This window comes from Sus scrofa, chromosome 4 (assembly GCF_054392235.1).
Source record: "Sus scrofa isolate SSC_HxYL_T2T_F1_AM1 chromosome 4, Sscrofa_HxYL_maternal_Yorkshire_Landrace_v2.0, whole genome shotgun sequence".
NCBI lineage: Eukaryota > Metazoa > Chordata > Mammalia > Artiodactyla > Suidae > Sus > Sus scrofa.
In genome coordinates this window covers 16,701,246-16,728,285 of record NC_139386.1, presented here as the reverse complement: position 1 = coordinate 16,728,285, position 27,040 = coordinate 16,701,246, and the positions used below count along the sequence as shown (strand labels likewise).

At 43.8% G+C, this 27,040-nt stretch overlaps 1 protein-coding gene across 4 annotated transcripts in view; it reads right to left on the bottom strand.

Annotated features, from left to right (window-relative positions):
- The window catches only part of LOC110260230 (uncharacterized), a 229,119-nt gene that overhangs the window by 168,563 nt on the left and 33,516 nt on the right, over positions 1-27,040 (bottom strand). For all 4 annotated transcript variants that reach the window (XR_014843407.1, XR_014843408.1, XM_085021774.1 and 1 more), the window contains one exon: positions 20,167-20,220. Coding sequence is in view for 2 of the 4 variants with exons in the window: in XM_085021774.1 (XP_084877900.1) it covers positions 20,167-20,220 (54 nt within the window). In the remaining 2 variants the exon portion in view is untranslated. The remainder of the gene's footprint in view (positions 1-20,166; positions 20,221-27,040) is intronic.

Sequence of the window (27,040 nt, the reverse complement as noted above, 5' to 3'; positions counted from 1 at the left end):
TAGCCAGAACAATATTGACAAAGAAGAATGGAGCTGCAGGAGTCAAGCTCCTTGACTTCAAACTATATCACAAAGCTTCAGTAATCAACACAGTATGGTACTGGCACAAAAACAGAAAAAACAGATCTATGGAAGAGGATAGAGAACCCAGAAATAAACCCACTCACTTATGGTCAATTAATCTGCAACAACAGAGGTGAGAATATACGATGGAGAAAAGACAGTCTCTTCAGTAAGTGGTGCTGGGAAAACTGGACAGCTATAGGTAAACACTACAGCTATACTCTCTAACATCATATGCAAAATTAACTCAAAGTGGATTACAGACCTAAATGTAAGACTGGATACTATAAAGTTCTTAGAGGAAAACTTAGGCATAACAATTTTAGACATAAATCACAGCAATCATTTTTGGATCTGTCTCCTAGAGTAGTGGAATTAGAAACAAAAATAAACAAATGGGATCTAATTAAACTTAAATGCTTTTGCACAGCAAAGGAAACCGTAAACACAATGGAAAGTCAACCTGTGAACTGGGAGAAAATATTTGCAAATTAAGCTAGGAAGAAAGAATTAATCTCCAAAATATACAAACAGTTCATACAGCTTAATATCAAAGACAAATAACCCAATCAAAAAATGGGCAGAAGACCTAAATAGACATCTCTCCAAAAAGGCATACAGATGGCCAACAGGCACATGAAAAAATGCTCAATATTGCTAATTACTAGAGAAATGCAAATCAAAACTACAACGAGGTATCACCTCACACCAGTCAGAATAGCCATCATTAAAAAGTCTACAAGTAATAACTGCTAAAGATGGTGTGGAGAAAAGGGAACCCTCCTACACTGTTGGTATAAATGTAATTCAGTGCAGCCACTATGGAGAATAGAATGGAAGTTTCTTTAAAAACTAAAAGTTGAGTTACAAAATGATCCTGCAATCCCACTCCTGGGCATATATTCAGAGAAAATTCTAATTCGAAAAGATACATGCACCCCAATGTTCATAGCAGCGCTATTCACAACAGTCAAGCCATGGAAGCAACATAAATGTCCACGGACAGACAAATGACAAAGAGGATGTGGCATAAGTATACAATAGAATATTACTCAACCACAAGAAAGAATGAAATAATGCTATTTGCAGCAGCATGGGTGAACCCAGAGATTTTCATACTAAGCATATATGAAATAAGTCAGAAAGAGAAATACAAATGTCACATTATCACTTATATATGGAATTAAAAATACAAATGAATTTATTAACAAAACAGAAATCGACTCACAGACATAGAAAACAAATGTATGGTTACCAATGGGGATTAGGGGAGATAAAAGGAGTTTGGAATTAACACATGCACAGTACTGTATATAAAATAGGTAAATAACAAGGACCTACCATACAGCACAAGGAACTATACTCAATGTCTTATAATAACCTATAATGGAAAAGAAACTGAAATAAAAAATATATATAATATAACTAATCATTTTACTGTACACTTGAACACAACACTGTAAATTAACTATACTTCAATTATAGAAAAAAAAGGACTGGAGGAGGAAAAAAGCATCTCACATCCAACTCAGTCTTTGCATCATGCTGCCAGCCTCCTTCTACTGAAAACTCAGCAAGAGGATCGGGGGAGCTGGGGGGTATAAAGTTCTAGTACTAAAGTGCCAGGAAATTTTTACAAATGAGATTATCAACCCCACCCAACCCTCCTCCCCCACAACAGGTAAATCCTGTCACCTTTCCTCTGGGCAATATTAATATTTTACATTTTGAAACCAAAGTCCTCAAGCACAGCTGTCACCCTCCACCATTTTTCTAGACATCTCTCTGCTACACAGGCAGGACATTTTACCCCCACCTCCTCCAGGCCATCCTTTGTCACCTTCTGCCTCCTTGACATATGCCAGTCTCCTCTGGCTGCCATCCCACTTCAGGGCTTCAGAGCTTGAAATTCTGTCACGTTACCAAGCCCTCACTCTCTCTACCAGACTCCACGCATCAAGTCCTTTAATCACGTACACTAATTCCCCTTATCTACACCTGCCTCGCACTAATCCAGTATCTCTGTGGAACAATTAGGCTTCAAATAGAGGCAATTTCCTCCACTGCCCATTCTTCCCATGGCCAATGAACTGATAGAGTCATAAAACAGAGCAGAGATCACAGAGTTCACCCGAACAGTGGTTTTCGGAGTATTTATATTTTAAACCTGGAACTTTTTGTTCATCTGAATTCTTCGGAGAAGGCATAAATATGCAAAGCAAAGAGTGCGTTTGGAGGGAACCCAGAGGTCTGCCTGATTTCACTCCTCACCCCTCAGCAGTTTTAAGGGACCCCACAGAAAGCCAAGGCTCTGAGTCCTCAGGCGCACTTCCTCCTTCTGCCTGAAGTGCACCTCCCCTGGGTGTTTGCGGTGTTTGCATGAGTCATCCCCTCACTCCAATCAAGACCCTAAACAAATGCCACTTCTCCCGAGAGGCTTTTCCTGGCCACTTATCTAAAGTAGCTCCCACTCCAAGTCACACTGTCTTCTTTCAGGCTGCATTAGTCTTGTGTTAGTCCAGGTCCTCTAGAAAAAAGATGCCGAGATGGAATAAGAAATGCAAAATTTTATCAAGGGAAACATGAGAAAGTACAAAGAGGTAACTGGGATGGGCTGGAAGAGCTGCAATGAAGGTCTGCTTCTGAGGGATGGAGAGAGGGAAGAGAGGAAGGGAGGAAGGGAGGAAGGAAGGAAGGGAGGGAGGAAGGGAGGAGGGAGGAGGGAGGGAGGAAGAGAGGAAGGAAGGGAGGGAGGAGGAGGAAGGGAGGGAGGAAGGGAGGGGGAAGGGAGGGAGGAGGAGGAAGGGAGGGAGGAAGGGAGGGGGAAGGGAGGGAGGGAGGAGGGAGAGAGGGAGGAAGAGAGGGAGGGAGGAAACGGAGAAAGGGAGGGAGGAGGGAAGAGAGGAAGGAAGGAAGGGAGGGAGGAAGGAAGGGAGGGAGGGAGGAAGGGAGGAGGGAGGAGGGAGGGAGGGAGGAAGAGAGGAAGGGAGGGAGGGAGGAAGGGAGGGAAGGAGGGAGGGAGGAAGAGAGGGAGGGAAGGAGGGAGGAAGGGAGGGAAGGAGGGAGGGAGGAAGAGAAGGAGGAAGGAAGGAAGGGAAGGAGGGAGGACAGCAGATTGAGGGAGAGAGGGAAGGACTGAGGGAGGGAAGGAGGAGAAAAGAGGGAGGAAGGGAGGGAGGGAAGGGGCAAGGTCTGAAACTATAATACACTTCTAAGAAAATTTCCACTAGACCTTCGGAGTGTATTCAAGCCACAGTTTCCCATCAATGAGTCCTGCATCTATCTTAGTGTGCCTGCCATGCTCACTTACTGATGGGGAACAGACCCTGAGAAGCTTGGTCTCAGGCAAACACAGCAGTTAGAGCTCCCCATCACTTACACACCCTGCAGAAGGAGGATCTGAGAGGCCCGGGCTCATGGCCACTGCAATTTTTTCTTCATAGCGCTTTCACTGTCTGACAGTGTATTTAGTTTTATTTGTTTATTATTGTAATCTCTGTGACACACAGGACATGCGTGGCTTGTTCACCACTGCATCCTCAGCTCCTAGAAAAATTCCTGGTAGATAGCAAGTGCTCAACAAACATTTATTGAATGGATGGGTAGATGGAGGGATGGCACGGGCTAAAAGGGAACAGTATAAAGATCTCAAAGTTATGGTGTTGATCAAAGAGGAAATAAAATGCGTCTTTCCGGAGTTCCTGTCGTGGCGCAGTGGTTAACGAATCCGACTAAGAACCATGAGGTTGCGGGTTCGGTCCCTGCCCTTGCTCAGTGGGTTAATGATCCGGCGTTGCCGTGAGCTGTGGTGTAGGTTGCAGACGCGGCTCAGATCCCGCGTTGCTGTGGCTCTGGCGTAGGCCGGTGGCTACAGCTCCAATTCGACCCCTAGCCTGGGAACCTCCATATGCCGCGGGAGCGGCCCAAGAAATAGCAACAATAACAACAACAACAACAACAACAACAAAAAAAGACAAAAGACAAAAAAAAAAAAAAATGCGTCTTTCCAACCCAAGTTGCATGGGGTATGGGAGAAAAAACAGACTCAAACTGTAGGGGCTTCAAGAATACTGCTTCATGGAGTTCCCTTCGTGGCACGGCGGAAACGATTCCGACTAGGAACCACGAGGTTGCGGGTTCAATCTCTGGCCTCACTCAGTGGGCTAAGGATCTGGCGTTGCCATGATCTGTGGTGTAGGTCGCAGGCACAGCTTAGATCCTGAATTGCTGTGGCTGTGGTGTAGACTGGCGGCTACAGCTCCGATTCGACCCCTAGCTTGGGAACCTCCATATGCTGCAAGTGTGGCCCTCAAAGGCCAAAAAAAAAAAAGAGAGAGAGAGAGAGAGAATACTGCTTCCTTGGAGAAGAGACAAGATTCAGGGAAACCACAGAGATAAGGGAGAACTCAGCCAAAAACAAAATTTGAGGCTATAGGGTAGTTTGTTGGCCACGGGTGGTAATTCATCTAGGTTGAAGACTTGAATTTACTTTTCTTAAACAGTAGCATGCTGGTGGTCACGGGAAAAAAAAAAAGGAAATATAAACCTCCTCTCCTTAGAGAATACACACACTCCCACATACTCAGACACTGAGCTTCTTTTGTGTGGGGTCACTGATGGTCTAGAAATGTTATCACCGTAGTAGCCTCCCCCATAACCACACTGTAATTTAAGGCACTTTCCTGGTTGCAGATGTTCCAAACTCTGAGACTCCAGATTACATGAAGGTCTGATTCCACTATCTAAAATTCAGAGTCAGGAAGATCTGAGGTGATTAGGGCTTAAGTCAGCATGGATATGGGAATGTGGAAAGAGAAATGTCTTCCCTGTGAGTCAGTGTTGCGATCTAAAGCAGTTTTCCTCCCTTATAAGTAAGAACGAAACAGCCCAAAGCCCATATAGGAGTGCCTGCTCTTAGTTTACAGGGGTTTCCAAAATACCTGGGCTCCACCTGATATGATGAATTCAACTGATTTGTGTCACGAACCTTAAAATTAAATGTATGTACTTAGAGGACTGGGGCTGCCAAATGGATTCTCCAAAGTAACTGTGCCTTTTGGATTTGCTGCACCATTTTTAGCCAAAGCTAGTGTAATGCTCTAAACATTTTAATAAAAATGGAATCTCATAAACCTCCAAGTAGCTGAGGACAGGTTCCAACTTTTAGTGACAGAGTTTAGGCAGTAGCTAAGGATCAAGAGAAGTCCGGGGTGGGGGGCGGGATGGATTTGAGGTTATGGAAGCAGCTATCATTTCTGTCTCTTGGAGCCCAGTGGGCGGAATCAGAACAGGGGCCTTAGCAGATCACAGCAGGACACAAGAGGGGCCCAACATGGAGAAGGGGGCTGCAGGCACCCAGAACCTCTTCCCTTCCCCAACTAATACACCTTTCATCTGACACACATGCTAGGCTTTGTAGTAAGCCTTCATAAGGTCTGAATAAACAATTTGAATAGCACTAGTCAATTCCACTGAGATGACGTAATACTCGTACCAGATCCTCCCTTCCCTTAAATCCCCAGGGGATTACCCATATAAGATTCTCTGACATATTTCCACTCCCCAGCACTCAGGGGCTATCTCCTAAATGGGACAGGCATTGGCACACACTGTTTACTGGATGTCCCAGTGGGAAAATTATGGAAAAATAAACACATCCATGAACATTTACTGAGTTCCTACTCTGTGTTAGACATCAGTGATAAAAATATGAGTATGAGATCATCCTTCCCCACAAATAACTTACAGAATAATAGAAAAGAAAAACACAAAGGCAAATGTAGTATGTTGAATCATTTAGCATATATTCACCTGCAAGTGAGAGAAGAGCCCCTAAAATGTGACTTAGGCAACAGGCGGCTCTTACTATCTCTCATATGTAAAGAAGTCTGAAAGAGAAGGTGCCCAGATTGGTTTAGCCCCTCAGGGATTGCAGGGATCTGCTTCACCCTCTCCATGCGTCTCTTGGCTTTCTCCTCATAGTTACAAGATGGCTGCTGCAGCTCCAAATAGCACTCTCACAGAACTGCATTCAGTGGAAGAAATGAAAAGGAAGGGTGTTCTCTGCAACACTCCTTTGTTGTGAGGGAGGTAAAAATTTCCCCAAGAATCCCTTAGTAGATTTCCCATTCATCCCTTTGAGTAGGATTGGATCACATCCTAGACCTTAGCTGAAGATGAGCTGAGAAAGAAAGTATCAAGTGTTTTCAGCCTTTGTTAAGAGTCAAATTCTGCCAGCAAGTAAATGACAGAAGGAGTGACTGTGGGTAAGCAATTAATGGGGCCTGGTATGCATATTGGATTTAGTGACAGAGAAGCTTAGGGCCAGCAGAGAGGAAGGATCCCTGTCCCATCAAGAGGAGGCTCCCTGGAACTGATAATACCTGATATGAATATTGAGGACCAAGTCAGATTTAGCAAGATGAAGATGGTGATAGAAAGGATGGGGTGGAATGAGGTTCCAGAAAAAGGAACAGTATAAGCAAACACATGAGACAATGAAAAAAAAAAAAAAAATGCCGGCACCCATTTAGTATTAAGAGAGCATCTAATGGCAGGAAATGCGTCTTGAGAACTGCCAGGGGCTTGTTCACAAACGCTTCCTGGACTGTGTTCAGGAGCTTGAAATTGCAACATAGGCCAATGTTTCCAAACTTAGAGCCTAGAGGCCAAACCCAACCTTCAAATATGTTGTGTTTGACAGACACACGGTGTTTGCATTCTGAATATAACCACTGGAGGCAGGGCGTTTATCTCCAATGAACCACTTTGTATTGTCCTCCACCTGGCCTCGTTCCCTCATTTACACCATCTGCTTGTTCCCTCAAGGTCTTTGAGTTTGCCTCCCCCAGTAGGCTCTGCAGAGCCACTGGCAGATCTTAAAAAGGGAAATGGCACTGCCCACTGTCCATCTTATATTAACCCCTCTGGCAGTGTGAGGAAGTTGTAGCTGCAAGGACCACACTGGACATAGGAAGACAGTAGAAGGTATATTTTTCAAAACCTTAGGTTGCAAATGTCAAAACACAACTTGAACCTGCTTTAAAAAAGGAAATATTAGTTCATATAGCTTTAGAATACAGGATTAATTTAAGCTTCAGATATGGCTGGATCCAGGAGCAACATGATGACAACATGCCTCTTCACACTGTTTTCCCAAGTGCTTTTTTTTTTTTTTTTTTTTTTTTTTGTCTTTTTGTCTTTTTCCAGGGCTGCACCTGCAGCATACAGAGGTTCCCAGGCTAGGGGTCTAATCAGAGCTGTAGCTGCTGGCCTATGCCACAGCCACAGCAATACCAGATCCGAGCTGCACCTGCGAGCTACACCACAACTCACAGCAATGCCAGATCCTTAACCCACTGAGCAAGGCCAGGGATCGAACCTGCAACGTCATGGTTCCTAGTCGGATTCATTAACCACTGAGCCACGACGGGAACTCCTGTTTTCCCAAGTTTTGACTCTATTCTCAGACTAGCTCTCTGCTCCTAGAGAAGATGGATGTTTAGCAGCTCCAGACTGATGTGATTCTTAAAGCCAGTCGTCTCCAAGAAAGGAGACTTTGCCTTCCTGATAATTCTAACAAAATTCCCAGAGAAGATTTTGATTGGCCTGACTGAATCATGTGACCATTTGTGAGCTAAAACACAGGGCTCAGGTAAGGAAGCAAACAAGACAAATAGTGACCAGAAGATGGGACCCCAGAGGACCCCACCCACCATGTGAACAAAGGAACAGAAATCATGCAAAGAAAGAGTAGTCAGAGAATTAGGAGTAGAATCAGAATCAAATGATGTCACAGCCATCATTTAACATTGAACTGGCAGCACTTTCAAATGCAACTAAAGTATATCTTATTAAAAGAAAGAACTGTGATGTCTTCACTGGATTGGTAAAATGTCAGACATTGATGACAATAACCTTGGTGAAGTTGTGGAGACAGGGGCAGTGGGAACAGTCAGCAATGTGTTTGGGGAGAACGTAAAAAGAAACAAAACTGCTAATGATCCAGCAGCAAATAAAACTGACAAAACCCTGCTCTCATGAGTATTAAACACCTCTGATACATGAGTTCTGGCTCCTCCTAGGGATCTGAGCAAAGCATTCAACTTCCAGCTCTTTCTGGGCTCACAGGCAGGTGCACCTAGACACTGGGTACCATCTCTGACAGCTGGAAGTTTTGTTCCCTGAATTACTCTTAACTTCACACCCTGCAAGATTCCTATCCATTAACTGAGCAAAGAGAAAAAAACAGTCATTTCTATTTCATCTTCTCACCGTCTTTTTCTCTTCCTCCTAGAGGGGGTCAGGGAAAAACAAAATTTCCCCTACCCTAAGCTGCCAGTAGAATTCCCAAAATTAGATGAGCTTCTCTAAATGATTCACCTAAAAAACACTCAGCACTTCTCCTATGCCCCTGAGAAAAACAACCACGGCGAGCTGTTATTCTGGGCTACAGGTGGAGATCAGAGATAGACATTCAACTTGACAGAAGCAGAGAGCAGGAAGACTTGAGTCTATGGACTCTGAAATAAGACCACCTCGGTTCCAATCCTGATGCTCCCACTTATCAGCTTTAACACCTTCCTAAGGAGAAGCAGCATCGTTATCATCATCATAAATAATAATAATAGAATGACATCAAAAGCTGTGTAAATGAGATACTGTCATTCGTTAAAGTGACCACATGTCCTGAGAGCTGGGGTGAGGTAGAGCTCACGTGAAAGTTGGGTGTTGCAGCCAAATGAAAATAGAATAACGGCTGTAGGGGGAAGCATCTAACATTCACTTGATGACCCTGTGAAAGAGTGTTTACCTAAAGGTACACCCTCCTTCAGACCCACTCAGCTTGGACACAGTGAGGCAGGAAGGATAAAATTTCTCTGTCCACTTCAGAAATTGAGATTGGTACAACTTGTGCTTTAATTCTTCCCATCTGGGGCCAATGGGGTTATGTCATATGTTTAAAGAAAATCTATCTTCCTCTTAAAAACAGAAACTCAGTGCAACCATTAGGTCAAAATTTCAGCTAAAGATTGGGTTCCTGCAAAACATCGAGTAAAAGTGTCTTACAATTTATGACAGGACAGCTGTTGCCTCTTTTTCCAAGAAGGAATTAAAGGATCTTATTACCTTATATGAGAATGACTAAAGCATGATTATTTCCTTTTAATCTTTTTTCTTCCCAATGGAAATTTACATAAGATGGAACTGTAATCCATTCCTTTCATGCCAGCAGCATGTCAGAAAATCTCCCCTCTTGTGGTCTCCATGGCAGCAGCCCTCACCCTGAGCCCAGGCAGCATTTGCCTCATGGAGTGGATTTGACTTTGATCTGGTGACTGCAATCAGTATAGACAAGGGCACTGGATGCCTCCAACCTGAGATTATTTCTGGTTTTGAATTCCATGTGTGTGTTGGCTCTCTGTATTGGTTAAATTCACCCCATGAATTCACGTCTGTTTGTTGCTTTACGTTGTGATGAAATGGCCCCAGAAGCCTCCTGGCATTTTGAATACTGGCTTGCACTCTCTCCTGATGATAGTGCATTTTCCAGTTTTCTAAGAAGGGGGTGATGCTGCAGATCACTTTCCGGATCAGTGGGGACTTGCCTTCAAGTTGTTCTCTCAGCAGTGAACCACATTTTCTCAGCTCATCTTTTTTTTGTGATGTCCTGAAAAACACTGACCTGTGGCCACTGAATAGAGTTAAGCCCATGGGGGTGAGCTATTGTAAGGCTGAGTGAGCACAACCAAACAGGAATTAGACCCGTGATCTGCCCTCATGAGCGATAACCAATGGAGTGGCCATGCCCAGCACTCTCAAGTAGAAGTCAGGCTTTTCTAAATGGAAATTGAAAACCTCCACTTGTTTTGTCCCGAGAGACCCTGTTTAGAAAATGAAAAGACAAGCTGCAGACTAGGGAGAAAATAGTTGTGAGTCACATTTCTGACAAATGCTTTGTATCAAAAGGGCCTCTCAAAACTCAACAGCAAAAAAGCAAACCAACAATCCAATTAGTAAATGGCTAAAAGACACGAACAAATATTTCACCAAAGTGGAGATACGGTTGGAAAACAAGCAAAAGGAAAGTTGCTGATCTTAGGAAAATGGAAATTAAAAACACAATGATATATCCCTACATCTAAAGATAATGAATCCCATGTGTTGGTTATCATTGTTTGAAATCACTCACACTTAACATGTGTAATTCTTTCAGCTTTTTGAAATTTCATAGGTGCCCCCCTTATTTGAGTCTATCAACACTCAATGAACAAGTTGAGGAATAGGCATCTTTTTCTATGCCCTTTCTGAATTCATAGCATTTGCTCATGTCTTTAAATCTTTGGTTTTTTCATACTTGAACCCATCTCCTTTAAGCTCTTGCTCAAATGTAGGAGCCTCTTAATAATTTGTTTGCATCTTCTGATGGATGTATCCTCTATATGTCCTTCCTCAAGTAGTGGAATGACTAAAATTATACACATTCTACAAGTGTTAACCCACCTAGGTTTTGTACAAGATAGATGGAAACAAACTTTTAGAATTTAGGACCAATAACAGGCTCTTTTACGTGCTAACAGGTTCTGGAGCTATACGGTTTTCTTCTAGACTTCTTTCCTGCCTTGAACTTTTTTTACCAATTGAAATCTGCATTAAGTGAACATCAAGGGCAGCTGCCATCAAAGGAACTCGGCAGCTGTGCCCAAGACCATCAGACAGTGGGGAGAAATGTTTCCTAGCTGCCACAGTAGGCTGAGACAGTGAGCACGGAAAAAGCGAGCGTGGCAGACATTTGCATAATGACATCAACATATTTTATCTGCTGACTGTTAGCTGTCTCCATTACTTCTTTCACAGACTCCTCAAAGTGTGAAGTGTGAGTCTGGGGTAAGACCCTTGGGTGTATCAACCCCCAGGGACAACTCTGAAAATAGCTAAAACTTCAGGTGGTTTCTTTTTTTTTTTTTTTTTTTTTTTTTGCTTTTTGTGGCCACATCTGCAGCATATGGAGGTTCCCAGGTTAGTGGCTGAATCGGAGCTGCAGCTGCCAGCCTACGCCGCAGCTCATGGTAATGCTGGATCCTTAACCCACTGACTGAGGCCAGGGATTGAACACACATCCTCATGGATACTAGTCAGGTTGGTAACCCACTGAGCCACAATGGGAACCCCTTACAGTTTCGTTTCTAACACTCCTCTGTATAATGAAAGGGATTTTTCTTGTCCTACTACCAAACATACCTTGCAAATATCTTTTTATTTTTTTGGCATACAATCTACAGTGAATATTATATCCCTTTTCTGATTGGCATCATTTTATGGTTTGATTTGTTTGGTTTTGTCCCCTTCGAATGAGTTTTTATACAATTGCCTATCATGCACTTTCTCTCTCTTTTGCTTATTTATTCAGTTGTTCAGTCACTCATTTGATGTCATTTCTTCTCTGCTTATTACAGGCAAGTCTCAGGGTTATGCCCTGGGAAGACACCATAGTCATTAATTATGAGTTGGTGCCTACAAGCAAATAGAGGGAGCTTACATTCTTTAAGCTTGCATTCATGACCCAGCCAAAGCCAATCAGGACATCCCATCTCCAGGCTACAGTGATTGGTTCACAGATGGCACGTGTTCAGAAACAGTCCAATCAGAGCGCACAAATGCTCTCGTGTGAAAGCTCCATGACCACCAGCAGGTCTTCTGTCCCTTCCTCTCAGTATCCCCAGCTTATAGAGCAGTGTGTGGAACAGAGTGAGCGTTAAGTAAATTTTTTTTTGAATTATTTAATTTTATGGCTTTGGTTTGAGCTGCTGAGAAAGGGACAGCATCTTTCCTGCTGTACCAGAAACCTAGAGGATTCAGGGGCTGGAGCCGCCACCCTGCCACCACGTGGAAAGCCTAAGACTGAGGCAAGAAGATGCCAGCCGCACCAGGAGACACCATACAATTGCATCAGGCGAGCCCTGAATGTTGCCTTGCCTGAAGCCGAAGCTGCCCTTGGGCTTCTTAGCTACCTGGACCAATAAGTTTCTGTTTGGCTTGGTCCTTGTTGGGTTGGGTTTATGTTACTGTTTACTGACCAAGTCTTAACAGAAAAAATTAAAAGGAGGGTCGTGGCCAACCCTTAAGCCAGAGCATTTCAGCCCCTTGGAAAGGAAAATAAGGAGCACAGGAACAGGGGATCTGAGGTTAATGGGGCTGCTTTCCATAATGAGGTGTTCCTGAGTGGAAGGAACAGAAAGCACAGAGAACGGGGTCCCCATTCCTCCCCACGCACTGATGAGCTGTGATGAGGCCAGGTGGGCCAGGAGAAAAGACCCTTAATGGGAGGTCAAAAGATAGGATCCTGGCCTATGTTGCCACAAAGCTGCAGCATAGGTCACAGATGCAGCTTGGATCTAGCGTGGCTGCGCCTGGCACCTGTGGCCCTGATTGGACCCCTAGGCTGGGAACTTTCGTATGCTGCCAGTGCAGCCAAAAATTTTTTTAAAAGAAAGAAAGAAAGATAGGATCCTGGACGTGGCTTTTCTGTTTAACATTCTGTGGCCTAGAATGAGTCAGTTAACTTCTCTGGACTTTAGTTTCACCCAATTCAAAATTAACCACTTGGTCTAAGTGAAGCAGTTCTAAATTGTCTCTCTTCCTATCCTCTCCGGCCCTCACCACCACCATAAATTGATCTTACAACTGCCTCCACAATAAGAAATCATAAAACTTGAAAAAGCCTCAAGCTTGAAGGCAGGCAGAGTGTTGTCTTTACTCACGGATGAAACCACTGAAGTTCAACACATCTGGGTGATTTTCCCAAATCCATCCATTAGTGAGAGTAGGGGGGAACTGAGTCAAAGCTTTCACCAGCAGACAGCTCTGTCCCCATCACCCCCAGATTTAACGCCCAGTTGCCTACACTAGAGACCCCATAGCAATAGTTCTCATTCCTAGGAATCCATTAAAACAGCTTTCCTCCAAAGCCTCAGCCCCATTCCTGATCACCCAGATCACTCTCTAATGGGGTCTGTTATAGGCTGAATTATGTGTCTCCCCCACCCCAACCCCCGGCCATGTTCATATGTTGAAGTCCTAACCCCAGTACCTTGGAATGTGACTGTATTTGGAGACAGGGTCTTTAAAGAGGTGATTTAAATGAGTTATTTAGGAAGTACCTTAGCGCAATCTGTCTGATGTCCTTATAAGAGAAAATTTAGACACAGTTACAGAGAGAAGACCAGGTGAAGGTACTGAGAGACGATGGCCACCTACAAACCAAGGAGAAAGGCTTAAGAAGGAATCAATCCTGCTGACACCTTGATCTTGCCCTTCCAGCCTCCAAAATTGTGGGAAAATTTATCTCTACTATTTAAGTTACCCAGTCTGTGGTATTGTTATGGCAGCTCGAATAAACTAATACAAGATCTGTGCATTAGCAGTTCTTAACTCTCCCTAGCTTATTTTAATGCTCAATCAATGTTAAGAATGATTGCCCTACAAGGTAAACCTACATTCCCCAGCCCTCATTCAAGACTGGCCACACTCTGCCTGCCCAACCACAGATCCCACTTGCCTATAAAAGTTCCCAACTAGAGTCAGGATGTTCACTGCCCCACCTCTTAAGAATGCCATGGTAGCCAGAGAACTATATCCAGTCTCTTGTGATAGACTGTGATGGAAGATAATATAAGAAAGGGAACATATACATATATATGACTGGGTCACTTTGCTGTACAGCAGGAAATGGCACAACACTGTAAATCAACTATATTCCAATAAAACTTTTTTTAAAAAAGAGATTAGTCCAAATATATCATTAATTACAATAATTATAAACAGAATAAATTCTTACTGAACGTTTTAAAAAAAAAAGAAAGAAAGAAAGAATGCTGTGCTAGTTCTTGACATCACTCATTTGCTCCTGCTGGCTGTTTCCCAGCCTCAAAGTCTCCACCTCCCCCTTCCACCAAACCACATGGAATTCAAACTTTATCAAGCATTTACCGGATAAGGTACTATGATGCCAAACCAAGCGGTATATTTTTAAAGTAGGGACTTTCAGGGACCTTTGCTCCTGAGTAAAGCAGGGAGGAGTAGAGAGTGTATTTCAGTTTCCCGTCCAATCTCTCAGTTACACCAACCAGCAACCTATCTAAACAATGTATTAAAAACTTGACCTTAAGTTTTCAGAGAGCTAGAGCAGGAATTTCTACCAGTAGCATTAAGAAAGGAGAAAGGCTTTTTCTGCAGTCCTCTGGTTAGGGAATAACCCTGGCAATTTTTTTTTTTTTTTTTTGCCTTTTTGTTTTAGGGCCGCTCATGCGGCATATGGAAGTTTCCAGGATAGGGGTCAAATCAGAGCTGTTAGCTGCTGGCCTATGCCAAAGCCACAGCAACACTAGGATTCAAGCTGCATCTGCCACCTACAACACAGCTCATGGCAACCCCGAATCCTTAACCCACTGAGTGAGGTCAGGGAGTGAACCATGACTAGTGGGGTTGTTACCACTGAGCCACAACGGAAACTCCAACCCTGGGAATGTTTAAGTTGTGTTCTCATTCCTATGCATAGTCTTCTTTGTCCTGGGTTGCCTTGCTAGCCTACCAACCAATATTATAGAGAAGATATGTCCCTTAAGGGTTAAGAGCAGAAGTTCTGCACTTAAAAAAGTCTGATTCAAATCCCTGATCCTCTTCTTCCTTGCTATCCGAAGGAGTATCCTAAACTTGGGAATCCACAGAAGAGATTACTGGGCATTCTTTCACTGTAGCGCTCAGCCTGACTTTCTACTGACTGGACAGTTTTCATCTTTGTAGGGGCAGAGGTTAACTTGTAAATTTAGGTCCAGTAGAGATGCCAATAATTTAACTCTGGTAGAAGAATTAGTTCCAAGTGTTATGGTTTTATGACCCTGTTGGACATTAACCAGCTTTCTATTTAATACAGTAATTTTCTGTATTAATTTCCTCCTGCTGCTATAACAATGATCACATCTTAGGGCTTAAAACAGCACAAATTTATCCTACAGTTCTAGAAGTCAAAAGTCCAAAATCAGTTTCACTAGGCTAAAATTGGGTGTCAGCAGATCTGGTTTCTTTTGGAGACTCTAGAAGAGAATCTGTTTCCTTGACTTTTCCCAGCTTCTGGGGTCACCTACATTCAGTAGCTTGTAGCCCCGTCTCCATCTTCAAAGCACATCTTTCCAGTCTCCGTTTCCTTTCTGCATCTCTCTCACTCTAACATCCCTGGCTCCCTCTCATAAGGATGCTTGCGATTACATCGGACCTACCCAGATAATCCAGAATAATCGCTCCATCTCAAAATCCATAACTTAATCACATCTGCAAAGTCTTATCTACATGTAAAGTAACATAATCTTTGGGGAGACTACTATACAGCCTACGACATTTTCCTTTATATTTATTTGTTAAATCACCAGCGAGTACCTAAATTCTCTAATGCTCCCAGGATAAGTTTTAACATCTTACTGGTTTCCTCACTAATTAGTGAGTTAAGTCAAATCTTTGCCATGGGATTATTTAATATTTGCTGGAGGGTCATGATTTACAGTTGTGAAAAGTGTACTTAACATAGCTCTGTGACGCTAAACATGTTGCTTAACCTCTCCAAGTCTCAGTTTACATGTCTGTAAAGGAGGATGGTAATAAGACTACTTAATTTGGGGGGTTGTTGATGTAGGGAACAAATGAGACAATGCATGAAAACGCCTTGTGCATCGTAAGTCCTCGAAGAATGTTAGATGATGATGGGGATGTTGATGAGAACTGGGACAGGTGCTCTACCTTCAGTACCTCTACAGCCCTAAAATCAAAGTACTGTGCTCAGCGCTCTCTCCTTTCCTTTGCAGCTCTCCTTAGCTTTATGACCAGGCCATCAAACATCAGATACCTTTATTCAATTTGCAAAACGGCACCCCTTCCAGGGGAAAAAGGCAATGAAACCCCAACCAGAGCAGCTGGCATGGCAAGGAGGTGCTAGCTGGTTTCCAGTCTCTACTTGGTCCCCTCCCCCAAGCTGCCCCTCTTTGTGTCATATACAAAGACTATGATTTGAAGACTAATTGATGATGGCGATTATCATAGGAAACACTCCACATTATTCTCTAGATGGAAAAAGAGTGATGTAATCCTAATAATCTGGGCAAAAAGGCAGGACTTGTCTTTGCATTGATTTCATGCCAAAACATGGCAAATCGCTTTAGGCAATTGTTAGGAAACTTATTAGCATCCATAATAATATTCATACCCCCCACACACACACACACATTCTTCGCAGAATAATGGACAGTCATCATGTAACAGCCTAAGCAGCCAACATTTCCTCCCCTGGTGTATATAGTGACAGATGAAGCGCTCCATACAAATGTTGTAACCTGCAGCTACAGAGCCACTGACCACAGAACTGCTTGAAATCAGAGTCATGTTTACACTGTAAATATGTAAATATGTCATGTAAATATTTTTTCTCACTCTATGTTATTAGAAAGAGAAAGAAGAACAAGGCTTCAGATGATTCAAGCAGCCTTCTACTCAAAATGGGGTCTGAATCAGCAGCATCTACCTTACCTGGGAGCTTGTTAGAAATGCAAAATCTGAGGCCTTACCTCAGACCCGCTGAAGCAGAAGCTGTATTTTAAGAAGATCCCCAGATAATTCAAATGCACATTAAATTTTGAGAAGCTCTGCTCTAAGAACTCCTGAGTGAGAGCAGTGGTAACAGCATTCTGAATAGCTGTCCCTCTTTGTAAGGAAAAGTCACACCATTGCTACAAAACCAGTAGGAAGGTCAGAGAAGGCAAGTCACTGCCTAGTTCTTTCAACAAATTTTCACCAGGATCCATTATGTGCCAGACATGATTCTAGGTGCTGATACACAGCAAAGGAAAAAGAAAAGATGAAAAATCCCTGCCCTTGAGGATCAAATGAATAGAGCCGGGATGGTAAGTACTATGAATAAAATTTTAAATGAGATAAGGAGGGGGAATTTTTGCCATTTTAAATAGTATACTCAGCAGGTGATATTTATGCAAACATCCAAGGGAAATGAAGAAATAAGTTTTGGAGTTCCGGTTGTGGCTCAGCAGATTAAGGACCCAGTGTTGTCTCTGTGAGGATGCAGTTTCGATCTCTAGGCTCACTCAGTGGGTTTAGGATCTGGTATTGCTACAAGTTGTAGCATAGGTCAGATGCAGCTCAGATCTGGTGTTGCTGCGGCTGTGGCACAGACCAGCAGCTGCAGCTCTGATGCGACCCCTAGCCTGGGAAATTCCATATGCTGCAGGTTTGACTGTGACCATAATTTTTTTTTTTTTAAAAAAGGGAAAAAAAAAAGAAACAAGTTTTGTGAATATGGACTGGAACAGCATGGTAGGTAAAGGGAACAGCAAATGCTAAGCCCTGCAGATGGTAAATTATAGCACATGTGTATACTGATGCAAATGAGCCATTGGCGATTGCCTGAGAGAGAGGGAAGAATTGTGATGATTTTCTTGAAAAGTGGAAGGGGATGAAATCTAGCACAACAAGAGAAGGCAGCCCCAAAGAGGAACATGAACAGTTCAACCAGTAATGTTAAGGAAGGCAGATCATATGTGCCAAGATGTGGGGAAATTGGTAGAAAAAGTAGTGGGAGGTTTGAAAGTTTCCTCTGTTTAAGATTTCTCCTTGAAATAGGAATCACGTTTATCTACTGAGAGAGAGGGGAGGGAGAATACTAGAGGTATCAGGAGAGAGGATGGATAGGGTCTGAAAGAGCCGTCCAGAAAAGTGATGCTTTTAAAGGCTTTATTCCACCTTTGTGACACACCAAGTCCTCTTCTTCGGCTCCAACCGCATTCAGCATCAAGTTCAGATTCAAAGAGAGAGCAGAGAATTGGATTTAACAAGGATTGAGGCTCAGAGGGGCACCTTCAATGGAGAAAGGGGCAAGAGTGTTGAGGCTGTGAACAGGGAATGACTACAATGAAGGACCATGGAGTTGAAGCTGGATTCAAAGGACATGAGGACACAAAATAAGGGACCGTGAAACAAGTCATAGGACCCCTGGATGGCAGGCCTCAGTAAAGTCAAGTAAGCATGGGGGTCAGGAACTAGAATGATACTGGAAAATTAGAAGGTCATAGAGAATGGGATTCTTACAATGAGTGGTGGGTGATTCCATAGCCCATGGCGTGCTGTCCAATATGGTAGCTACCAATGACAGGCAGCTATTTAAATTTTAATTATTAAAATTAAAGCCTATAATCCAGTTCTTTCATTGCACTTGCAACATTTCAAGTATCCAGTAGCCATGTGTGGCGAGTGGTGTATTGGACAAGACAGATAAAGAGAATTTCCATCAGCCCAGACAATTTTACTGGGCAGCACTGTTCTGGGGTGTGACCAGGGAAGTTCATGGCTCAGGTAAGAGGATGGGCAAGAACAGTGGAGAGCATTTGGATTCTCTACACAGACACTGAAATCACCAAGAACTGGGCCAGGAGAGAGTGACAATGAGCCAAGACCTGAAGTCCTCAAAGTGTCTGAGAGAATATGGTCACTACTCCAACTGCTACTTAGAGAACTTTAAGTTTTGCTTTTTGGGGTTCCCGTTGTGGCTCAGCAGATTATGAACCTGAGTAGTATCCATGAGGATGCATGAGGGTTCAATCCATGGCCTTGCCCAGGGGGTTAAGGATCCCGGGTTGCTGTGAGCTGTGGTGTAGGTCACAGATGCGGCTTGGATCTGGCGTTCCTGTGGCCGTGGTGTAGGCCAGCAGCTGCAGCTCTGATTTGACTCCTAGCCTGGGAACTTCCATGTGCTGCAGTCTTGCTTTTTTAGTGAAGAAACAGTGAAATTGTCTAGAAGGCCATGGGGAGCACACAGGAAACCTACCCCACATCCGGACCAATGTGCCTGGAGGACTGTGGGAAGGGGTTATAGGGAAAACCATGCCCTCGGGTGAGATCCAGGCTGTAGGAAGAAGAGAGTGAAGAGTTGAGGAAGATGGTGAAGGATACAGGAGATTTTGCTGATGGCTGATCGCAGGTCCCAGAGCAACAGCAAAAGGGTTTCAAGAGCCAGGGAGGTGTACCTAATAAGCTCATGGAAGGGGATGTGCTGAGCTGTTTGGGGACAAAGGTCAGAGAAATGAGGGGTGTCCTCAGAACATGGGGTCTATGTGGAGACTGGTGTAAACAGCAATAACGCAGTGAGATTGATCCTATAGACCCAACGCAATAACAACGAAAAACTGTGAGTGTTGAAGAAGAAACAGGGCTCTTGCCAGGAGCACAAAGAATTCTGGAATATCTGCTTCACTTCTCTTAAGGTCAGATGGAGGCCAAAAAAGGACCCAGAGCTTGGACACCTCGTGGCTGCTGGCAGTGGGGTAGGGAGGAGGCTTGGGAGGGGTGGCCTTGCACAAAGAACATGGGGCTCCCTCTTGACTCCTTAAACCTGCAACTAGAAACACCAGAAACCCCTGAGTGTTGGGACTTCCCTAGAGATGTAAAGGAAGGGGCTGGAAGTGGGAGCCAGGGTTCAGGGCCCCCATGCTGAAAACATATCTGCGTTCAAATCCTGACTCTGTCACTTACTACCCTGCATCCTGGGGTAAGTTTTTCACTTCTCTGATTGTCTACCCCCTTATCTTCTTATCTTCAGGCTTTTGTGCTCATCTTTTTAAATTTTTTTTTTTTTTAATGGCTGCACCTGCAGCATATGTAGGTTCCCAGGCTAGGGGCTGAATCAGGACCACCTGATCCAAGTCACATCTGCAACCTATGCCACAGTTTGCAGCAATGCCAGATCCTTAACCCACTGAGTGAGACCACATCCTCACAAACACTATGTCAGGTTCTTCACCTGCTGACCCACAGTGGGAACTCCCATCATGCTCATCTTTTATACCATTACTTCCGCCAACAAGTCTCCGCTCCCTTTTCCAAACCAAGGAAATGGCTATAGGCAGCTGGTTAAAGATACACACGTTAACTGTTTAAATAACTGACTGCGTTCATTCATTCATTCATTCATTTATTCAAGAAATACAAATAACTAATATTAAGAGGACAAGTTGGATAAACAAGGGTTCACATACAAGTTCTACTACTTACCAGTGGTGTGTCCTTGGCAACGTCCTAAACCTCTCCAAGGCTCAGTTTTCTGTCCTGCAAAATACAGACATTAACAAAACCTTGTTCATAGGGCTGTGTGAGAAATCATGAAATAATCAAGCTAACCCACAAGGTACTTAGTGCAGTGGCTGGCACATAGTAAGAGTTCAATAAGTGTTAGTCATTATTCATCACAAGTATGTTTTGCCGGGCGCTGTGCTGAGTGCTGGGGATACAATGATAAAGTATAATTATGCATTATGATTGTAATGCAATTAGATAAGAGCTATTCCAAAGAAATTTATACAAATACTACTGGAGTGTAATGAAGCGAAGGATTTTATCATGCCTTGGGAAGATGGGAAGGTTCTCTAGGGTGATGCTTAGAAAGGTCTTCCAGACCAGGAGTTTGTCAGAATGGAGAAGGAGGAGGGTGTCCCAGGTTGAAGGAACAACATGGTGCCTTGAAGGGCAGGTCTGTCCATGAAGCTGCAGGGGCCACATGGTGAATAAAGGCTGAGGCCAGATCAGGCTAAAGGATGTGCAGTTTCCCAGGTAAGCAACAGGCAGCACTTACTTACCATCGAATTGCTGCACCCACATGTTTTAAACTGTGAAAACTCTCATAGAGTGCTAAGTAAAATGTTTCCTCTGTTCCCCAGCCATCCAGTTTCCCCCTCTGGAGCCAACAATAGCTACTTACTACTTTCTTATGTATCATTCCAGAAATAATCCACATTTTAAAAAATATTTTATACAAATGGTAGCAGTACAACAAAGCATTCTGTTTAAAAAAAAAAGAAAAAAAATTATTCTGGTCACTTGCCATTTTCCTCCCAAAAACATAACTTGGACATCAAATCAAAGCAGAACAAAAAAGAGCTTCTTTATTCATTTCCAGTGGAGAGATAAATCATTTCATTGTAAAAACCAGTGGTTCTCAACAAGGCTGTTCATTAGAAGGGTCTAGAGAGATTTTGAAAGATCCTCAGGAGTTTCAATTATGTAATTCTCTTTTATAAACCACCTCAAAACTTAGAAGGAGAAAACAATCACCATCTTATTATGCTACAATGTTAGAGGTTAGGAATTCTGGCAGGGCAAAATTCGGGACATCTTGTCTCTGCTCCACAGTGGCCGGGAACCTCACTGGGGTGCCTTGGGGATGGCTGAATGGCCCTGTGGGAGCCGTGAATCTGGAGCCTTGATTCTTTGTGTGTGTGCGCGCACATGCGCGCACGCGTGCTTTTAAGGGCCACACCACAGCATGTGGAAGTTCCCAGGCTATGGGTTGAATCCGAGCTACAGCTGCCAGCCTATGCCACAGCCACAGAAACATTACATCCAAGCTGCATTTGCAACCTACACCACAAAGACATTTCTAAGGACACACCACTGGTAAGTAGTAGAACTTGAACCCTTGTTTATCCTGTGGCTCTGGTGTATGCCAGCAGCTATAGCTCCAATTCGACCCCAAGCCTGTATCCCTGAGGATGCAGATTTGATCCCTGGCCCTGCTCAGTGGGTTGAGGCTTCAGCCTACAGGTGGAATCCAGCTGACATCCAGCCTGAACTGGAGTCCACACTCTTACCATAGTAAGAAAGGGAATTCTTCCAAGAAGCCAAATGAGCTTGGAAGCAGGTCATCCCCAGTCAAGCTTCCAGATGAGAACACAACTCAGTGGACATGTTGACTGCAACCTTATAAGACCCTGAGCAGAAGAGCCAGCTAAGCTCTGCCTAGAATCCTCACACACAGAAAGTGTGACATCAAAATGTGTGTTGTCTTAAGCCTCTAAATTTGCAGTAATTTGTTACACAGCAATTAACGAATCCCTCCAGTAGACCGTAAGCTCTGAGTGGGCAGGAACCACATCCATATTGTATCTTTTTCGTGTGTGTGTTTTTTAGGGGCGCACTCACAACATATGGAAGTTCCCAGGCTAGGGGTCAAATTGGAGCTGTAGCTGCCAGCGCCTACACCACAGTCACAGCAGTGCCAGATCTGAGCCACCTCTGTGACCCATGCCACAGCTCACAGCAACACCAGATCCTAAATCCACTGAGCAAAGCCAGGGATCGAACCCAAGTCCTCATGGATACTAATGGGACTTGTTGCCACTGAGCCACAACAGGAACTCCTCCATACTGTGTCTTGATTATATCCCCAGCACCTCATACAGTGCTCAGCAAATATTTGTTGAAGGAATGAATGTGCGTCACCTCTGCAATATTTACAACCACTCCATAAGGGGGATTGGTTTACACAAATCTTACTAAGACAAAGAGAAGATAAATGACACATCCAAGTTTCACCTAGAGAGGGAATAGGACTTGAACTAGCATCTTCTAGGACCAAACCCCAAGCTTATTCACTAACATCATGGCTGTAAGCACTGTGCAGGCTTTCCAAAATAGCAAAGCCACTGGGAGCCCACACAAATAACTGCTCCTAGCCCACACCTGTGGCTGACATCCCTAATCAATCCCAATGTGCTTTCAGGCTGAGTCCATTGCAAACCTTCTTGACACAGCATTTCAGTGTCATTTCATCCACAGCCACAAGCCATGGATCAGGGCTGGCTCAGGAGCAGATGCCTATTTATCACCTGAGCTCTAAGCTCCTAATTGGTATCTATATCACCATGCACCTAAGTTTGGGCTCCATTCCTAGAAATATATGGGAAAGAATATAAAGAAACAAAAAATCTGAGCATAAGGAGAAATGGTACCCGGAAAAGAAAAAGCCAAGGAAAGAGACTGGGGAGGGAAGGGGTGGGGAGACAAAGAACTCTCCCTGCAGAGGAAAGCCTACAACATTTCAGGACAGGAAATTCCACTAGTGATCAGGCTAAGCTAGATTTTCTTATGGCTAAACTCCCCAAGTCAGCTGATGGATTCTTCCTTGTACAGAACTTGGATTGAACAATTAGAATCCTTTTTTAGGAAGTTCTCACTGTGGCACAGCAGGTTAAGGATCTGGCATTACTGCAGCTGTAGGGTGGGTCATAGCTGCAGCTCGGATTCAATCCCTGGTCCAGGAACTTCCATATGCCATGGGTACAGCCAAATAAATAAATAAATAAATAAAAGAATTCCTTTTTTATTATCATTGCCATAGCATCCCAGCTGATAACTGCACCAGGGGTGCAATAGATTGAACATTTGCCATGGCTGATTTTTCTTTTTTTTTTTTTTTTTTTTTTTTTTTTTTGGCAATTAAGGTGTCTGCTTGCCTGAGGGGACTGCAGTTTTGCTATTTTAAACATTAATCTCCAAAAAGGAAAGCTAGCTTTTCAAACATGGGAGTACCTGTACTGCCATAAACGTGATAAAGTTAAAAAAAAATTGAAAAGTGAGGAAAACAGTCAATGACTTCGTTGTTTGGTTTTGATTTCCTTGATTGTTAATGAACGGATAAAATCCACCTTGCTGTAGGCATAAAATAGGCCAGGGTTACCAAATATATGTGCTGACAATACCACCTTCAAGACCATGGTAGGCATTACTAATTAATTACATCATTCTTTCCTCCCCAGTGCCAGCTGGGTCCTGGAAAACTTCCCAATATGGAGCTCCAGGCAGCCAATAACAATCTATCATTTTGGATCTCAAGGCAAAGCTACTTGCCACCCAAGATTACAGGCACAGCCTCAACAAATTATCAAGCAAAAAAGCAATATAGTAAAGATTTGACATTTAAAACCACAGACCCCAAACTTGGAATGCCTAGATTTGAAGGCCATCTCTGCTATGCACAGCCATGCTATGCCTGAGTTTTTCCACCTGTAAAATGGGTAATAATAACTGCAAGTACCTTATGGAGCTAGAAGGATGATTAAATGAGTTAAGATATGTGCAGATCTGGAGTTCCCGTCGTGGCGCAGTGGTTAACGAATCCGACTAGGAACCATGAGGTTGCGGGTTCGGTCCCTGCCCTTGCTCAGTGGGTTAAGGATCTGGCGTTGCCGTGAGCTGTGGTGTAGGTTGCAGATGTGGCTCGGATCCCGCATTGCTGTGGCTCTGGCGTAAGCCAGTGGCTACAGCTCCGATTCGACCCCTAGCCTGGGAACCTCCATATGCCGCAGGAGTGGCCCAAAGAAATAGCAAAAAGACAAAAAAAAAAAAAAAAAGATATGTGCAGATCTAAGAAGAGTGCCTGGCAAACATAACTACTGTCTACTCTTTCTTATATTTTGACTCCCTTTGTTCTCTGTGCAAAATGACTGCTCCCACTAGACTGTAAGGCAGGTACCATGTTTTATTCTTCTTTGCATCCCCAGCACTCAGTACACAATAGGAGCTGAGTCAGTGTTTGCTAAACTTTTGAATTAAACGGTTCCAGCCATACTGGCAGACTCAGTCTTCCTTGCAGCCCCAATGCCTTGCACATTTCTGCCTCCTGTCTCTCCTATTGTTTCCCATCTCCCAGCCTCCATCTCTTTAAGACTCCTCTTCATCTTCACCCTTCTTTCACTCTCCTCACCCAATCCCACCCCATCAGTATTCAGCTGATTCCTACCCATCCTTCAAAGGCTGCCCAGCTGGCATAGTTCTTCTTAATCTGTTCACCAAATATTTCCAGCTCTTTGCCTTCTGCGTATGGGGTAGAATTTTACTTCTCGCCCTGGATCCTGTGGTTGGGTGGGACCATATTAAAAGTCTGGCTCATGAGTGGAGAATTTGATTGCTGGTGTGAGACCCTCCTCATCTCAGATCTCCTTCCTCCTGTCACAATAACCAGCAATGTTCCAACCTGCGGCTGCTCCATCTGTCTGGTTTGGAATGAAAACTGGGTGGAGCAGGGCCACTAGCTGAACCATGATGCACCAATAGCAAGAATGAGAAATAAATCTCAGTTTAAGCTGCTGAACTTTATTGTTGTCTCTGCACTTGCATCACGTTTTATCCTCCTGTAAGCCTGCTCCAAATACCCTGACCCACAATCATTTCTTCAAAACAGCAAGAAAAAATCTCATTCATTTTTTAATCCTATCATAGTATCTTGCACATAATAAGTGCTCATTAAATGACTGTTGAATAAATGAGCAGTCGTTAATCTCTGAGCCTCTATTTGCCCAATCTGTGAAATAGTATAATAAATTCCTTGCTCTTCTTACATCTCCAGGCTATTACGGGGCTAGAGTGGAATTATGTGTCAGAAAATGGTTATAAACCATAAAATGATGAACATATCTCAAGCATTACTATTAGATGATAAACTATTCATTCATTCAAAATTTATCCTCAAGTATATTCTAGTACCTGAGACAATTAAAGCAGAGACATAAGTCTTTTTTCTTTTCTTTTTAGGGCCTCACCTGCAGCACATGGAAATTTCCAGGCTAGGGGTCGAACTTGAGCTGCAGCTGCAGGCCTGTGCCACAGCCATAGCAATACTAGATCCAAACCACATCTGCAACCTACACCACAGCTTGCAGCAACACGAGAGCCTTAACCCACTGGGTGGGGCCAGGGATTGAATCCACATCCTCACGAAGATTGTGTTGGGTTCTTAACCCACTGAGCCACAATGGGAACTCCCAGACACAACTCTTAACTTTTGCTGCTGTTCTTAAGCTCAGGAATAAGAATAGTGATCAACGGATGACTGGCATGTATTGCTACTAAATGAGCAATACATGCCAGGCACTGTGCTGGGTGTGTGTCATGCCATTGTCACTTCAATCCTCAGAGAGCCATAGGAGATGGGTACCATATGCCTATTTTAAAGAAAGTAAAACTGAGGTTCAGAAGGGTTCAATAACTGGCCAAGGTCAAACAGTTAGAAAGTGGCAGAGTCGGGAGTCAATAAGTCCAAGCATTTGGAACCAAAGCCGTTAGCCATAGCTCTATTCTATTTCCCGTGGAAGGTGTGAATTAAACACTCTTTGAACCAGCCAAGGAGGGTGCTGGAAGCTCAGGAGTCCTCAGTGTGACCACTGTGTGCACTGAAGTGTGGCCCTTGCCACCAGCCTCTACATGGATTAAATCATGAGCCACTGCAGCTGCCCACCCACAGCACCCCGTGAGCAGAGCTCAGAGTGGAGACCAGGAGTCGGGCACTCTGTGCTCTGGGAAAACTGGAGGAATAGGTCCTCAGAGTTATTTTTAGGAGAAGATATTATGCACCTAATTCTTGCATCTCCTCATATCTAGAAAAACACTAAAATCCTTCATGGGGATGTCTGCTCCTTGGGACTAGTAGTAACCTTCCAGAGATCGGCAACAAACTTGTGGAAAATGTGTGCCTGGCTGCATGCACCTCCCCCTCCCCTTTATTGCACATCTCCTGATAGTCCCCCTTTCCTCTTTGGGGTGGTATTTCAGAGAAATACCACTGCCTGGGCTGTAGTTAAGTGGACAAAACAAAGAATGTCGCAGTCATTCGTGAAGAATGCAGCCACCTCCAAGGGTGAGCTGGTGAGCCCTTAGGACTGTGAAAAGTCAGGATACTGGCCCCATAGCTGAGGTGCATATCAAAGGAATGATTTCAGTGAGCCCAGAACCTCTTTTGTTCCTGCTACCTGCCCTTTGTTGCAAGAACTCCTATATATCCTAGCTCCCCTCCTCGCTCCTTTGTGCAGTTTCTCAAGGCTACCTGAGATGCTGTCTCCTGGGCTTAAGTCCTAATTTTGCCCCAAATAAAACTTAACTCTCAACTTTGAAGTCGTGCATTTTTTTTAAGTTGACAACAGGGCAGGGACAGCATCAATGCTAAGGAAAGCAGACTGCCCAGACCCTCATCTTCCCCAAGACACATGGGCCGAGCTGGCACTGGGTATTTCAAAATACATTTCCATGTAGTTGCATTCACTCCCAAGAGCAAGCATCAAGAAAAAGAGAAGCACTGATTTTTCACTTTAGAAAAGTT